Source organism: Anopheles funestus, chromosome 3RL (genome assembly GCF_943734845.2).
Source record: "Anopheles funestus chromosome 3RL, idAnoFuneDA-416_04, whole genome shotgun sequence".
In the NCBI taxonomy this organism is placed as follows: domain Eukaryota; kingdom Metazoa; phylum Arthropoda; class Insecta; order Diptera; family Culicidae; genus Anopheles; species Anopheles funestus.
Genome location: NC_064599.1, coordinates 27,236,530 through 27,251,764, shown reverse-complemented (window position 1 = coordinate 27,251,764; position 15,235 = coordinate 27,236,530). Strand labels below are relative to the sequence as shown.

The following is a 15,235-nucleotide window of genomic DNA, read 5'->3' as shown; positions in this document are numbered from 1 at the left end:
TAATAAATTCGTGTCAAAACTTTTATAGATAGCTTTCGTTTAGGATTATTGCTTAATAACTTTGGCTTTATTCAAGAAAAGCAAATAGGTAGTCATAAGTTTCCTTGTAATGGTACATTGATAACGGTTCGAAATAAGTATACAATTGGAAGATAAATAACGTCCACAAGGGTAAAGGTTTAATGTTTTTATTTCCGGATGTTTACTATTTCCATGACATTTGCCACTGTCAGTGCATATACTGAGGGTTTCGGGAGTTCGGGTTTTGAGAGTTAATGTACGAAAGTTGTATCCGTTTCTGGAGCTTTATTTAAGTTGAACTAGAATGTGTTAAGATTTCATTTTATCTGGAACTTTTGCAAATTTTAATTAATTCTGTTTAAAGCTAAGTGGATAAATTACAATAGCAACTAACAATGAATGACTTTAAAATAAAATACTAATTGTTTAATTAATATTTTTTATTTATTCTTTTATAGGAAAAGGCTTATTGCCAGAGGAGTAAAATCATAAAAATATATTTCCCCTAATTAGTAATAAATAATTAGTAATAATTACTACTTATACTTACTTAGTAATTACTGAATTGATAGTACAGTCAACTATTAAAATATTTTTTACGGACTTTATCTTTTCCTAATAGCAATTCTGAAAAAGAAAAGAACCAAATGTGTTTGACCTTACAGATAGAAGATCTCGCCTATATCCGCCATTGCATTCTCAGCAAAAAAAAAAAACAAGTTTCACATCTATTTATGCCTGGCTCATCTTTCACCTGATAGTCGATCGATTATAACAAACTACGTCTGGAAAATTCTTTTCCTACAGGTGTTTTGTTTGCTTCCGGGAGCAACGACTTGTCAGCTGTTCCTGCTACGTTAAACTACGCTTCAACCAGAAGAACTCTTCTCTGGGAAGGTAAAAATAACATTTAAACTGCCTTCGTTTTGCAAGAAAACAAAAAAAAAAGACAACTCATCCATAATGTGTTATTATCATTCACCCCATACCAAAGGGCACTCGTATCATATCCCTTTTACGCATCGTCGCAACTCAGGACTGGTTTCATCTCACGCGCAGTAGAAATGGTGAGTTGATCGACATCGGTCACAACGGTTCAAGGTTTTATAAAAATTTCACCAACCACCAAAGCATGACGAAACAATCTTGGCTGTTTCACTCCTGGACTGCTGGCACTACTGCTTGGCGAGTCAGTCAGTCGCTGTACGCAAGATGATCGTAAGCAAGTTCATTAAATCCAACAGTTAGTGCTCAAAACCGGATGTGAATGGTTAGTGTGTGAGACGCTTAGTATTACGATGCGTAGGTTCTGTGCTAGTTGACATCAAATGGACATTAAGAATTCCATGGATGATTATTGCCTTTTTAAAATATTTGCCGAGTGAACAGAGGACTAAGAAAGACGTAGATCTTTATGCTGTATAAGGATGTAAGAATGCTGATCGTAGGATTGGAATGAGGTAAATTTAAATTTTTCACACTAGTGTTCCATACTAAGAGTTTCCTTTTTTCTAATTTGACACTTGAAGAGCTTATACAGATTTGCCTTTAAAAAACAAGTACATAAAATTATATAATAAATTTATATAATAAATATTTTCTTATCCTCTTTTTACCAACGAAACATTGAAACTACCGGTGCATCGTGGCATCGTCTTTCGAATAGTGTCAATACGATGAAATGCAAAAAACCCTTTTTACCCGTGCTGACCTAAATTGCTCCGGATCGCTCCTTATCCCTCCCCTTCGTCAACCAAGGGACAACATAATTGTCGGATATATTTCGATTTCTCCACCCCGTAATAGCACGCAAAACGGTGGACGGTACAGTGTCAACCTTGAGGACGGAAAGCAACGATCTGCCCGGCGAAATTGGATCTGGTTTTTTCGGCACCGGCTAGCCTCTTATGTAATTTACTCTTTTCTTTTCTTCTTTCTTTTGTTACTTTACTCATACTGATTCATTATTAAACAATATTCCATGAGCAACGTGTCAGCGGCGGTGAAATCGGTTAACAAAGATTTCGGGTCAGTGTACTTGTTGCACTTGCAGACGCAGTGGACAATGCTAAAGGATGGACGGGAATTAGTTGGGAATTTGTGTCACAATGTTAGTCTAAAAAGGTGGTAAACCTTGTTTTGTTTGATGTTGAATGGGATGAATAGGATTTCACACATTAAAACACTTTATGGCTAAAAAGTGTGTAACTAATGCAAACGTACACTGTAAGCTTTTGTTGTACATGTGATTTTGAATTCGATTTGTTTTTTGTATGCAACACGTTTGTTTTTTCTAGTAAAATTTTTGGGACGTTTCAACACAATTTTAATGGTGACACGTGTACCCTTTCTGGCTCGTTACGGTAAGGGAGTACATTAGGGAATTAAGGGTTAAATCACGTTGACAAAACGCACATAAATTTAGTTTGATATTCGAGGGATGGTCTGTGTGCAAATGAAACGACCTAAATACTCACCTAAAAAGTAATGAAACATAATTAAAACATGCATTTTTGCCCCAAACCAGTGTCAACATTCTCATGATGATGCAGCTAGTGGCGCATCGATCGTTACGAAATGAATTTTCAAATACACTGGTGGCAATAAGCATAATGGTAGAGCACGTTTTTCATCGATCTTTTTGGAAAAGGAAAACTGCCTTAAATATTTGACTTGTATTTCACGTGTATTTTCACAAGAACAGAAATAAAATATAATATGAATATTAAAATTTCGTAAAATTAGTCATTACCTCTTTGAGTTTTTTTTAATCAGATAGAACGGCCAGGCCGTATTGATCATCTCTTTCAGTTGTTACTTAATAATTTTTTGGTCAATTAATTTGACATTTTGAATCATCCCTAAAGGATCTGGGTTTTCTTGCAAAATATCAATCATGCATTAGGAACCAAAGGAATTTAGTAATTGGAAAATCATACGATACGAGATAAACTAACACGAAACTTGATAACGGCAATTGTAAGCTTAGTTGTAGCGATTCAGTTGCCTGTTTAGTTTGGATTTTGGACTATATTTACGATATGGATTATCCAAGAAAAAAAAACATATCTTTGTATTTATTTCCATCACTGTAGATTGTGCATAAACTGATGCAATGTACTTCTATGTTGCGTTAAGTCTTTCTACAGATGTGCCAAAGAAAACTGTCAACTTCAGACTAAATTTTTCGTTCAAGGTCTCGGCCATGTTGTGTAATTTACTAGGAATGCTTAACAAATGACTTCATACGCAACAAATCGAACCCTTTGCAATCCTACAATATTTCAATGGATTAGTAAAATCATAAATATTTTCACCGTTAAGTAAATTACGGTGAAGCAATCCGCTGTACAGCAACTTGTTAAAAACACGCAAAACTGTGAATAAAATCGATTGTTTGATTAATCACAACCCTATAAGCGCGTAATCGATACTCTTCTAAAAGAGCTTCACACTCCGGCGCATTCCCTGGCCCTTTTCCCATCCGATGTTGCACGATCGTTCGTCCCTTAGTCGATCGTCAATGGCATGACGAAATCGTACGCTAACACACGCACTTATATATTCCAGCTTCTCATCAACCGCGTACCCTTACCCAATCTGCGCTTCATACCCGCGTTCCCGGGTGAACGGGCGGATACAAACCTCACCGAAATCGCGCATCATTCTCAAATATTGACTTTTCCACCAAATTCATTGAAGCCAGAGCTCGGTTTGTCAAATAATGATTTATTACACAAAATGCTTATTAGTATGCGCATTGGCCGGGTCGTGAACAGGCACACCTGACGCATACTTCCTTATCGACTGTCGAGATGGTTCGCCATCGGGTCTCACATCTCGACATCTTCGCAATGGTACAGCTATGAAGCCTAGTGTGCAGTACCCTTCGCACGCAACCAGCAGCAACGAGAGCCCTGTGCTATATGGGACCGGCTTTCTAAGTGGCTGTGGGAGAAAATAATGTGGACAACCAGAGAAGAAGAAGAAGAAAAGAGAGAAAAAAAACCTTGCCGGCATACCGTTTGATATTTATTTTACCTATTATAAGCGATTATCTAACCAGAAGACTGGGAAGCGTGAGTACGGTGCGAATAGGTCGGAATGATCGTAGTATAGCAACCTTCAATAAGTATTATTATTCAATACTTGCTTCAAGACACACAAAAAACTCCAAATTTCAACACCAGATTTGATGGATTTTGCATGCTGCATTGCTAAGTGTAAGTGCGTTGATATTAAGAAAATAAAAAAAATATTGTGAAGAACGAGCTTGTTAAAAGCTCTGCAGGTGGTTATCTAAAGTCATGCTACCATAGCCATGATCTTAATATAAATATACGAATCGTGCATACTACAAACTCCTCACAGGTCTACTAAACAAGAAGCAGAAGGATAACCAGAAAGGTGATTAATTGAAAAGGTTGGAATACTCAAAGAAGAAGGAAAAGGAAGTGAACCTTTCGTTCAAAAATATTATCCAAGATTGGGGACACAACTGTTGTCTTCGCAATTTGGCAAAACACCTAAAAGTATGCAATCATTGTCTTTATGATCAAGTTGATTGATCGACGACACGCTAAAAGTCTATGTGGGTACTGTTTAGTACGCATGGAGAGATAAGACGAATGAAAAATTTAGAGTGCTACTTGGAGAATATTGAACAGAATAAACGACAAACCCTAATAAATGTTCAAAGCATAAGTTTATTTTATATGTAATAGTGCAACTAGCCTTGTGCATATATCTAGACTTAAGTCCATTGATCACATTTGCAATAATTTGTATTTAAATAAATACTTATATTATCGATACACACGCTTTTTCACATGCTGTAGTAATGGTAAATAGCGGTTCGGTAATCCATCGTAGGGTTTATTGAGATTTATTGTGAAATCGTCTACAAGCGCAAAGAAACATTTAAATGAGCTGAACTCAAATCGTATACTTTGCCAGAATCTGGAATGAAATAAGGAAAGATTACCTGTTTTAGCTTACTGGTGAACAAAAACGTGTTTAAAAAATGATTTTTTTTTGCGGGAAATAATTATGGCACATCGATCTGTCAATCGGGATTGTAAATAAAACAAACTCCTACGGAAGGTTGGTCAACACGTGTGTACGTCGCCTTTTTGATTACGCACTTGACAGTTGCGTGCGTATCTTTCAGCGAAGAAAGTACAAATTTGTAACTAGTTAAAACTATTATTACATGAAAGCGGTTGTAAATTACATAAATGAAATATACAAAACAAGGCTACATGGTTACAGATCTCATCCAGGATGATAATTTAAGAAAACATATTTTAACACGAAACTGTCACTACAGATGGTTTGTATTGAGTGAGACCACCTCCTTACTTGATCAATTGTAAACAAACGATTTGATCCAGAATTTGTTAGCCAAATTTATTTACTTACCGCCATTAAAACAGATCCTTCAATTTCTGCAAATCATCGAATAGTTTGCAGTATGTGGTCCATCTCGAATCGTTAAATAAATCGCGGTTAACAAACAATGGTTTGTTGGTTTTTTTTGTTGTTGCCCGTTTCCCCTTTGCTGTCAAGTGTCGTCAAAACGCAAACGTACATGAAAATTCTAATCTATTAGTCATAGCCGCGACAAGCGACGGGAAAGAAAAACATCTGTAGAACGGATGATACAGTGCCGAAGGTCAGCCTTTTCTGATTCCCGGTGGTAGTTCGTTGCAGCACACACTAGCTCGCGCTACGTTATTTCAGCATCGCAGTAATATAGTCTTACAATCCGTGAATCAGCAGTGTGCTGATGCAATCGACTGGGGTTAGTCTGGTGGATTAGAAAGACGTAGAAGAAAAGGCCGTATTCGAACGCAAAGCTGAAGCTATGTTGAATGGTGAGTGCGCTAGTGGAAAATGTTTCATTTCGTTTTAGTATAAATGCCTGCCATCAAACATTCCGCAATGCACCGTATGTCGGAACACTCGCGACGTTTCTGTTGCGGAAAAATCCAGTTTCGCCAACCAGGCTGATGTGTCGTGCTTGTGATAGCAGTGATATCGTTTGAGACTGGTGAAAACGTGACAGCATGAATTAATCACGCTTCAAAGCTAGAAAACCGTACAGAGTCTTGTGTATTGAATGAACGAGCAGCCCATCATAAATCCCCTTGGAAACTGAGTAAGGTTTAAGGTTGGAACTAAGCTAGGACAAAGAAAGCAACGGGCACAAGTAGTGCAAAAAGAAAGGGTCAACAACACCAGAACGAGCCCTCACAGTCGTACTGGAAAATGTTTGTCTCGTTGTTTTTTTTCCTTTTGGTTCGCTTTCGTATATCGATTGACGTTGGTTTGTGTCCTAGGCAAAGCGCCACATTCTCCGTGCGCACTTTAGCCCGCGTGCTACAATCTTAGCAATAATAATGAGCGAAATTTTGCATCCATAATGAAACGCTGTACTTTGATCTTGCTTCGTAGGGCTGTGGAAAAACCCTCCAATCGTGGAAAGAGATTTCATTCAAGGTATTTGTGGCACTTTTTTTTAACGGTAGAATAAGTGGGGAATCGTCCTTAATGTCGCTACTTTCATTGGTCGCTATACACACACGTGTGTTCATTTCGCTAGAAAAACAAAACAAAAACTGATAGTACAATTATAAAATCTCTCTAGTTCGATACTATCAGATTTGCTAGTGCCGTGAAGTGGGTTGGTGTGTATGTCGGTAATGTTGGTTTTATATCACTCGCCCTTGACCGGAGCAGTTTGATCTGGTTTTTCTTTCATTTTACTCATCCCCTTTCACGTTCTGCCCCAACGCGCGTCATAATACTTCACGGTTGACAACGTACATATGGTTGAAAGATACGGTTTCATCTTTGGAACGTAGTTGGCATCGGTTGCTTTGTCGCTTTGGTTGCATGGTATAAACAACTTCTGGCATTTGTTGGTTGCTTGATCGGTGTTCTATGTGTAGCGGTTGTGTGCCATGATTATAAATGACCTCTGGGTATTTAGCCATATTTTCACTATCATTTGTACTCGTTTCAGTTCCTACAAGTGCTCTACGTTGATAGTTTTTGTTTCGAAAGATTCCTTCCAATTGTTCCCCACCGAATTCCTTTACATCCCGCCCAAAAACCAGATCTTTTGGTTAAGTTTGTTTTTGTTTGTAACCTACCACAAAATGTTCCACCAACGTGTCTTCCCGTAATCCCTGTACATACGCTCAGTATTAATCCACTGCTGCAAACGCGTGGGATCAAACAACCATTCCGAAGTAGCGCACCTTCCGTGTTACCTCTAAATGCAAATGGCTTGGCTCGGGATCGGTGCACTGGCATCCGGTTTAGGTACAAATGAAGTAGCTCAATTGTTTTGTATCAAGCGTTGTAGCATTATTAGGCTAATCATAACTTTCTCTTTCCAAAATTTTGTTCTTATCTTTACGCATCCTTTATTTTTCACCACATCCGTTCTGTGTCTGTACAACGTTGCACGGGAATGCAAAATGTAAATGAATCCAGTAATCCAGCGGCTGCTAGGTGGAGACGCACCGCCCAACAAGGTGCAAGAGGTAAAAAATGAGTCCTACATCAACCTGCAAGTACTACAGCGAAATGAATCGATGCGGCTATTTGCACCGAATCCAAATGCTCCCGACAAAAAGCTGGTGTACGAAATCATTCTGGAAAGACCGCACTCGGAAACGATCAACACATCGTACAGGTGAGTTGTGCACTTGTTAAAGGAAGGCTTATAATATGCAATTATTAAACATGTTTTGCAATATATTTCCAGCTTATACCGGGCAGCTACACAAGCGGCAGCGGAGGAAAAATTTGAAGCCTTCCATCAACGTCTGCCAGAATTGGTGAAAATTGTTCGCGAGGTAACACGGCACCCTGTCTGACATTCGTTTCCGATTGATAATGTCGTTTTTCTTTTCTTTACTTTATAGATGTATAATATTAACGGTTTGCAGAAGCTTTGTGATGTGTTGATAGAAAATCCTTCCTGGTCCCTGGCACATGTTGTTGCTTTTTACAATCTAACTGACTACGTATCGAATCCTAGTATTATCGATTTTCTCGACTATGCCGAATATTCCGACATGATGACTCCGTTGCAGGTAATTGCCTTTCAGACCGTGCTATCAGTTAGGGTGTTTTGGTGGTGGTAAAAAAAATTCTAATTTGTGTATATTTTTTTTTAGATTGCCGTTAAGGCAAACAACATTGAGTTTGTGAAGGTGTTGGTACAATCGAATCAATGTAACTTGGAGCACCTGGATAAGAATAGCAACTCGGTGTTCCATTTTGCAGCGAGTACAACAAAAGAAATGATAAATGTAAGTAAAAGGTGATCCCACTTTACAATTAATCAGCAAACGCACACAATGTTAATCCATTTGATCGCTTTCTTTTTCTTCCTGCAGCTGTTAACAGCAAAAAGTACCTCAAACTTAAACCATTGCAATACCGATGGTTACACACCGCTGCATCTGGCCTGTTTGGCAGATAAGCCGGACTGCGTGAAGGCGTTACTGTTAGCTGGAGCCGACACAAACAAAATGGCCCGCGGTGCTGGAACGTCCTACAGCAAATCTATTCCATCGAGTAAGTAAAGGTTACCGCATGATGGATGGGTGTAAACTGTACACCACACAAAACTAAACATTAGTTTCATTTACAAATGATTTCGTTCTGTTTCTATGTTTCTATTTCTTCTTTCACAAAAGCCTGCACTGATGGCAAGTGTTACCTAGTGTTCCATAACTTTGCACGTTTTGTTTATCGTTCTTTGTGCAAAAAGCAGCTGCTAACTTTATTTCCTACTTTTCATTAATTTATTTCTTTTGTTCTTTTATTTTTTGTTCTGTGTGTGTGCTTTTTTGAAATAATGTTGTTTTCTTGAATTGCTGCAACAAAAAAATATCAAAACTATATTTGCTTTATTTTGGCTCGCCGTTTCAATTTTTGCTCCTATTGGGTATAATCGACGTAGAACCTTCTTCTACAGGTAATGTAGCGGATTTTCTTGTCAGCAATCCAAATAAACTGTTCACACAGGACATGAAGCATGGTGGCACACCGCTACACTGGAGCTCTAGCCGGGAGGTACTGAATTCGTTAATCGAACGCGGTTGTGACGTGAATTTAGTTAACTTCAATGGTCAAACACCACTGCATGTGATGGTAAGTGAACAATACAAGCATTACTGGAGCGCACCGAGCATTCTCCGGAATCGTCCGAGATTGTTGGCGATCAGTATCGGTGGGTATGGGTTTAAATATTTTACTTTGCTTTTGTCGTCTTTCTTTTGGGGCGCATACTTCGCATACAAGTGGGGTGATGATTCTTTCGTTCACTATTCACCGTATTGGCGTATTTCGCCCATGCAAGAATTCTAAGAAGCCATGCGCCATTAAAATGCTTGTTTGCGCCTTAGAGATATGCAATATTTATGATTGAATTAGGATCGGTGATGTGATACTATAGAATACAAACATTACATTATTTACCAGTTTTATTTACTGTCCCGGTCCCAGAATTCCCACTTAACTTTTTATCCTGGTACGCAGGTTACCTACTAGGGGGCGCCAGGAGCACATGCTCTAAGAGACACAAAATGTTTGAATCCATATCCACTGAGAGTTGCGATAGCATCTATCGTCGGAAGTTGTCGGAAACAGCTCAAACTCTTCCTATTATACTCCACTGCATATGCATAAGTGTTGACTATTATAATTCATGAAAAACGGACGGAACAATTAAATATTTATGAAATAAATATAAATTTAAAAAATGTAATTCTTCTTGTAGGTTGCTCGTGATCGATTGGAATGTGTCGTTGCGTTATTGGCCCACGATGCGGACATTGACGTGGTCGACAACTCAGGCAACACGCCACTGCATATAGCGGTGGAAAAGAAACTCATCCCGATCGTGCAATGCTTGGTAGTGTTTGGTGCCGATTTTAATAAGCCGAACAAGGACGGTAAAACACCACGCCACATGGTTGGCAAGGATGACAATGGTTCGAAGGATTCGATGATACTGTACATTTTACACTCGGTCGGTGCAAAACGTTGCCCAGAGAAGGGCACCAGCAAATGTCCACCGGGATGTGCGGCGGGCGGTACCTACAATGGTATCCCACCGGCACAGCCGGAAACTTCGGAGCAGCGGGAACATATCCAGCAGCTGCTGTCACACACGACCACCAAATCGCATCGGAACAGTGTGCCAAGCCTCATATCGAGCACGATACGGGCTACCATACCGGAGGAGCGTGAACGGCGCGAGGTTAAAACAATAGATGTCAGCCAGGAACGTAAAGGCGCTAGTATGATGGATGCGTTGCTGTCGATGTTTATGAATAAGGTAGAGGCGGCCTCTAAACCGACGTCACCCACGTCGACAACTTCCTCGCTGAAGGGCGGTATGAATCTGCTCGGCGACTTTGACGTTGGCGACGAACCGATGCTAACGGACGAAATCTGTGGCGCGCAAACATCCAAAAGTCCGACGGGTGAATCATCGACTGGTGGAGGTCCACGAACGGAATCGAGGCCCCGTTCGGCATGCGAGCCCGGAACGAGTGGTGAATCGTACGGTGGGCGTGGTCGTTTGCTTTGCCTCGATGGTGGCGGTATTAGAGGGCTAGTGTTGGCACAAATGCTGTTGGAGATAGAGAACCTAGCCCAAACGCCCATCGTTCATCTGTTCGATTGGATCGCTGGTACCAGTACCGGCGGTATATTGGCCCTCGCTTTAGGCTGTGGTAAAACGATGAAGCAATGTATGTGTTTGTATCTGCGCATGAAGGATCAAGCGTTTGTCGGTTCACGCCCGTACCCGAGCGATCCGCTCGAGACGGTACTGAAGGAACAGCTGGGCGAGTTTACCGTCATGTCGGACATCAAGCATCCACGGTTGATGGTAACCGGTGTGATGGCCGACAGGAAACCGGTCAATTTGCACCTGTTCCGCAACTACGAAGCCGCCAGTGACATTCTAAGCATCGTAACGCCTTCGAACAATCGTGGACAGCCTCCACCACCGCCGAGCGAGCAGCTGGTGTGGCGTGCGGCCCGTGCAACCGGTGCAGCGCCGTCCTACTTCCGTGCGTTTGGTCGTTTCCTTGATGGGGGATTGATTGCGAACAATCCGACACTGGATGCTATCACCGAGATACACGAACTGAATGCTGCCCTTCATTACAGTGGTCGGGCATCAGAAGCAGTACCGGTAAGTGGCTGTGGAGAAGGATATTGTAAGGAAGATTTTACATTCCAAATTCCCTGCAGGTTTCGGTTGTAGTTTCACTTGGCACAGGACTAACGCCGGTAGTGGATTTGAAGGAAATTGATGTGTTCCGTCCGGATAGTATATGGGACACGGCCAAGTTGGCGTATGGTATTTCAACTATCAGTAAGTATATTTGCCCTTTTTTATGTACTGCAATTTTCAGAGTTGTGCAGTTAATGCATCGCCGATATTTCTTAGAAAAGTTCTAGGTATATACTTTCACGCCTAAAATTTCTTGAGAAATAATACGAAAATTAATAATTGTACATTTTTTCTCGACAATCGGTGCAACCTTTATTTTCATATAAATAGAATAAAAGATGTTGCTGGAAATTTTTGGAAATTTAACAAATCAAAATTTATCCACTTCCACCGATTTAGACTCCCCTATCGGATCACTCTGGAAAAGGCTGTAGTTTCTATCACATGGCATTATTTATGAGCAAGAAATGTGAATCTTTCAGGTACCCTGTTGGTGGATCAGGCCACCGCATCGGACGGACGTGTGGTGGACCGTGCCAGGGCATGGTGTAGCATGATTGGGGTACCGTACTTCCGCTTCAATCCCCAGATGTCGGTCGACATAGCGATGGATGAAAAGATAGACGAACCACTAATTAACATGCTATGGGAGGCGAAGGCGTACATGCACAGCAACCGGAAGCAGGTCATAGAGCTTATCAATCTGCTCAAGTAGCAGCAGTAAGTAAGGGCGCCCCGAGTGAAGGCTAGCAAAGACAAAAAAATGTATGAGAAAAACGATATCTACTTACTGTCTCCATATTCGCACCAACTTAACCACCTTTCGAGATGATATGCCCACCAGCAACCAAAAAGCCCCCCTAAATAGAGTTAGGAAAGCAACAGGAATTGCTTCATTATCTCTTCATTCTATCTCTGGCGCTCTCTGTTTACCGTTTTTGGCGTGAAAGCACGAAACATTCCTGATGTAGTGACAAATTTTATTTTTTTTTATAAAAGAATATGAAAACAAAGAGAAAGATGATATGAGGAAGGAAAGGGGGAGCATTAAAACGGGGAAGAAGAAAAAAAAACAATCGCATAACGTGTTTAGTCGATGCCCGGTGAAAAAATGTTACTCACGTTGCCTCAACAAAAGGTTTTCTTCATTGTTCCATACATCGTACTGAATTGTTGACAATATCTTTAGAAAACGAACAATTTATGTAGACTATCAGCGGGGGAAGAATTAAAACTTGCCCAATAAGCGGAGCGAACGAAACAGAGGTAAAAAGTAAAACGCATCGAATGTAGCCGCAACTGACGGAAGGAAGAACACATAAGCAACGCGAATAAATAATAAGGCCTAGGGAACTAGGGATTTGTGTAGGATGAGAGTAAACAAGCGAGAAGCTAGATTACAATAAGATGAACCAAAAATACCTTTCACCGGCCATACCTGGCTAATGTTCCGTGCGCATTCCGGCCAGGTATGGTCGTACATGTGTGCGTCAAAAATATTTAAATTTTGTGATTATCGTGCTTTTGAGCTGCTTTGTCGAGTTATGTGTCTACAAAAGAAATCGTTTTCCTTGTGCAATGTTGTCAATAATGGTTAAGATTGGGACGAATTGTACGATCGTTATACAGCACAGATTTATGTGTGTGTGTGTGCGTGTGTTGAGTTTTTGGAAGAAAGCTTATGTTGTATCACATAAATAGTTTATTCGTTGTTTATTTTTGATGATGCAGGTTTTAATTTATTTTAATACAAACACATGCACACACATATACATATAGCACAGTAAAAGCAAAACTGGAACAAAAACGTTGGAAATAGTGCGTGAAAACGAAGAAAGAAGCCCACCAAACATGTACATGCGCTGGTAGAGTCCAACGAGTTAACGGAGGTATGGATGCGATTCGATGTTTCAACGAGCAGTTTTATAAAACTACGCTCATCAAATGTTTCCTAAGTTATTTAAATTTGTTTTGTTATTCTTTTTTCATTGACCGTGTAGTTAATGTTTGCAGGAGTGTGTAGGAAAATATGTTTCTTCCAAATAAATCGTTCCAAAAAGGTGTGACGAAATGATCAGCGCTCCTTCTTATTTCATTCTTCCTAGCGAAACACATCTAACGCGTGTAACGAAGCAAAATCAGACAAATTTGGCTACCGGTGTTGTTGTTTTAGTGGTTAAAATTAAGAAACAGGAAGAAAACAAACTATATAAACTTAACACATTCGAACGCTTGTCCGTGGTCGAAAAACCAACACAAAAAAGGAATTGTATAACAAAATTTTGTCTTTGTTAAAACTAAAATGGGATTGGCATTTTGTAATCCATTTTCCGGTGACGTGTACCTATTTTAAAGTATTGCCACGGAACAATTCGTGCTGGGTTGTTAATAACGAAACACTCGGAAGAAGTATAATTACATATTTTAATGAATTGTTGGAAAAGGTACAATTATGCAATAAATGTGAACGGTACAGTGCAAAACGCGATTCCCATTGGTTTGGCGTTTGTTGATTGAGTTGGTTTTTGAGAACAATTTATGGGCGGAATGCACTTAGCAAGTGTATAAAAGCAAAACCAAAAAACATTACGCCCATTACCTAGTTTCTGTATCAACGTGAAATACTATGTAACTTTTCGTTCAATTCATAATGTTTATTTGTTTCTTAATTTTTTACCCAAAAACTAAACTTATCTGTACTGTGGTCGGGTGTTTAATTAACCGGTCAATTTACCATCGGAAACCGATCAGACATCTTGTGGTTCCTCACAAGCGTATGGAGAAGCAGAGGTACACGAACCATAAATCCACAAAGCACTGCCAAGATATGTTGCCACACACAGGTCCGAGCCGTTCGGTGCCTCTCCATCGTACCAGTTTGAGAATCCGTTAATATATCCGACGGGCCTGTCATTTGTAATCCAGTAGAACTTTTGGTAATCGCTAGAGCTGGCCCCCATATTGGTTGCTGCTATCCAGTGAGCTGTTTCGTAATCCACATATGGTTCTGGAGAGGTTGTAACAGAGAAATCATACCGTGAACGACAACGAGTAGTGATAAAAAAAAGAAACAAGCTCTTACCGACTTGCTCCTTGTATGCTACATGCTCCTGATAGCTTTCGATCGTAGCCAATCGTTGGCCCTTTTCACGGCAAAGATTCCACGCTTCTAAGAAGGTGGCTTCTTCGTCGTAGAAGAAATACTTTTTCGTACTGTACGTTAACGGTGGCAATCCGTTGACGGGAAAATTGTTCACCGCTGGACACGGAACATTGTGAAAATGCATTAAGCTGCATTTGGCAAAAATGCTCGATTAAACTTACCACTATTACTATGGCTACGGTTTATGTTTGTAACGGATGCTTTCGCAAGGCCGGGTACCAACTTTGTGGTGGCCGCTGCCAGCAACTGAACGCAAAGCAATACCAAGACTGATGAGCAGAGTGTCTTATCAAACACCATCCTGTTTGTTACGTATCACCGTTCTTCAATATTTCACAAAAACCTTCAATAAACCTCAATATTTTACAAACACACAACAATTAATCACCAACTGATCTTGGGGATCCTTTTATCCACACCCGTAACCAAAACTGATCGTTCGATGGTAACGGACGGAACAGAACTGAAAGCATTACTTTCTTGTGCACACTTTTTTATATTGTCCTTTTTCGTTTCCACCACACAAGTTCATCTTCTCCACAGTTTCTTCATGTATCGATTGTTTTGTTAACTCCAAATCTTGAAACGCATTCCCAATGTTCGTACATTGACCTTCTGATGCAGTGCAGGATCTTTCCAGTGCACAAAAATGTGCATGTGTTTTATTTTTACTTTTTTATTTTTTGCAGCACGAAACTGTACCAACGAAAACAAGTTTCCGGATCAATTTAAACTCATTTAAGGAAATGCAGAAACAAGATGCGAATTTGTGAAATGTG

General features: G+C 40.0%; 2 protein-coding genes across 8 annotated transcripts; one reads left to right on the top strand and one right to left on the bottom strand.

Annotated features, from left to right (window-relative positions):
- The first annotated feature begins 5,301 nt into the window (after positions 1 to 5,301).
- On the top strand, positions 5,302 to 13,364 carry LOC125770428 (85/88 kDa calcium-independent phospholipase A2). 7 transcript variants are annotated; one of them, XM_049440033.1, is made up of 12 exons: positions 5,302 to 5,897; positions 7,049 to 7,350; positions 7,525 to 7,726; positions 7,799 to 7,889; positions 7,959 to 8,129; positions 8,214 to 8,348; positions 8,436 to 8,616; positions 8,739 to 8,750; positions 9,005 to 9,195; positions 9,824 to 11,251; positions 11,311 to 11,434; positions 11,776 to 13,364. In XM_049440033.1, the coding sequence occupies exons 2-12, from the start codon at positions 7,305 to 7,307 to the stop codon at positions 12,006 to 12,008; spliced, it is 2,814 nt and encodes a 937-aa protein (XP_049295990.1). In that variant the 5' UTR covers positions 5,302 to 5,897; positions 7,049 to 7,304; the 3' UTR covers positions 12,009 to 13,364. The 7 variants fall into 7 exon arrangements, with proteins under 7 accessions (XP_049295990.1, XP_049295993.1, XP_049295989.1 ...); XM_049440036.1 differs by lacking the exon at positions 7,049 to 7,350 and adding an exon at positions 6,478 to 6,522 and having other exon boundaries at positions 9,020 to 9,195; XM_049440032.1 differs by lacking the exon at positions 7,049 to 7,350 and adding an exon at positions 6,478 to 6,522.
- Positions 13,365 to 13,913: 549 nt separating this feature from the next.
- LOC125770514 (protein A16-like) lies at positions 13,914 to 15,235 on the bottom strand. The gene is made up of 3 exons (XM_049440213.1): positions 14,618 to 15,235; positions 14,376 to 14,552; positions 13,914 to 14,300 (listed from the first exon to the last, which is right to left on the bottom strand). Exons 1-3 carry the CDS (start codon positions 14,754 to 14,756, stop codon positions 14,041 to 14,043), a joined length of 576 nt encoding a protein of 191 aa, XP_049296170.1. The 5' UTR covers positions 14,757 to 15,235; the 3' UTR covers positions 13,914 to 14,040.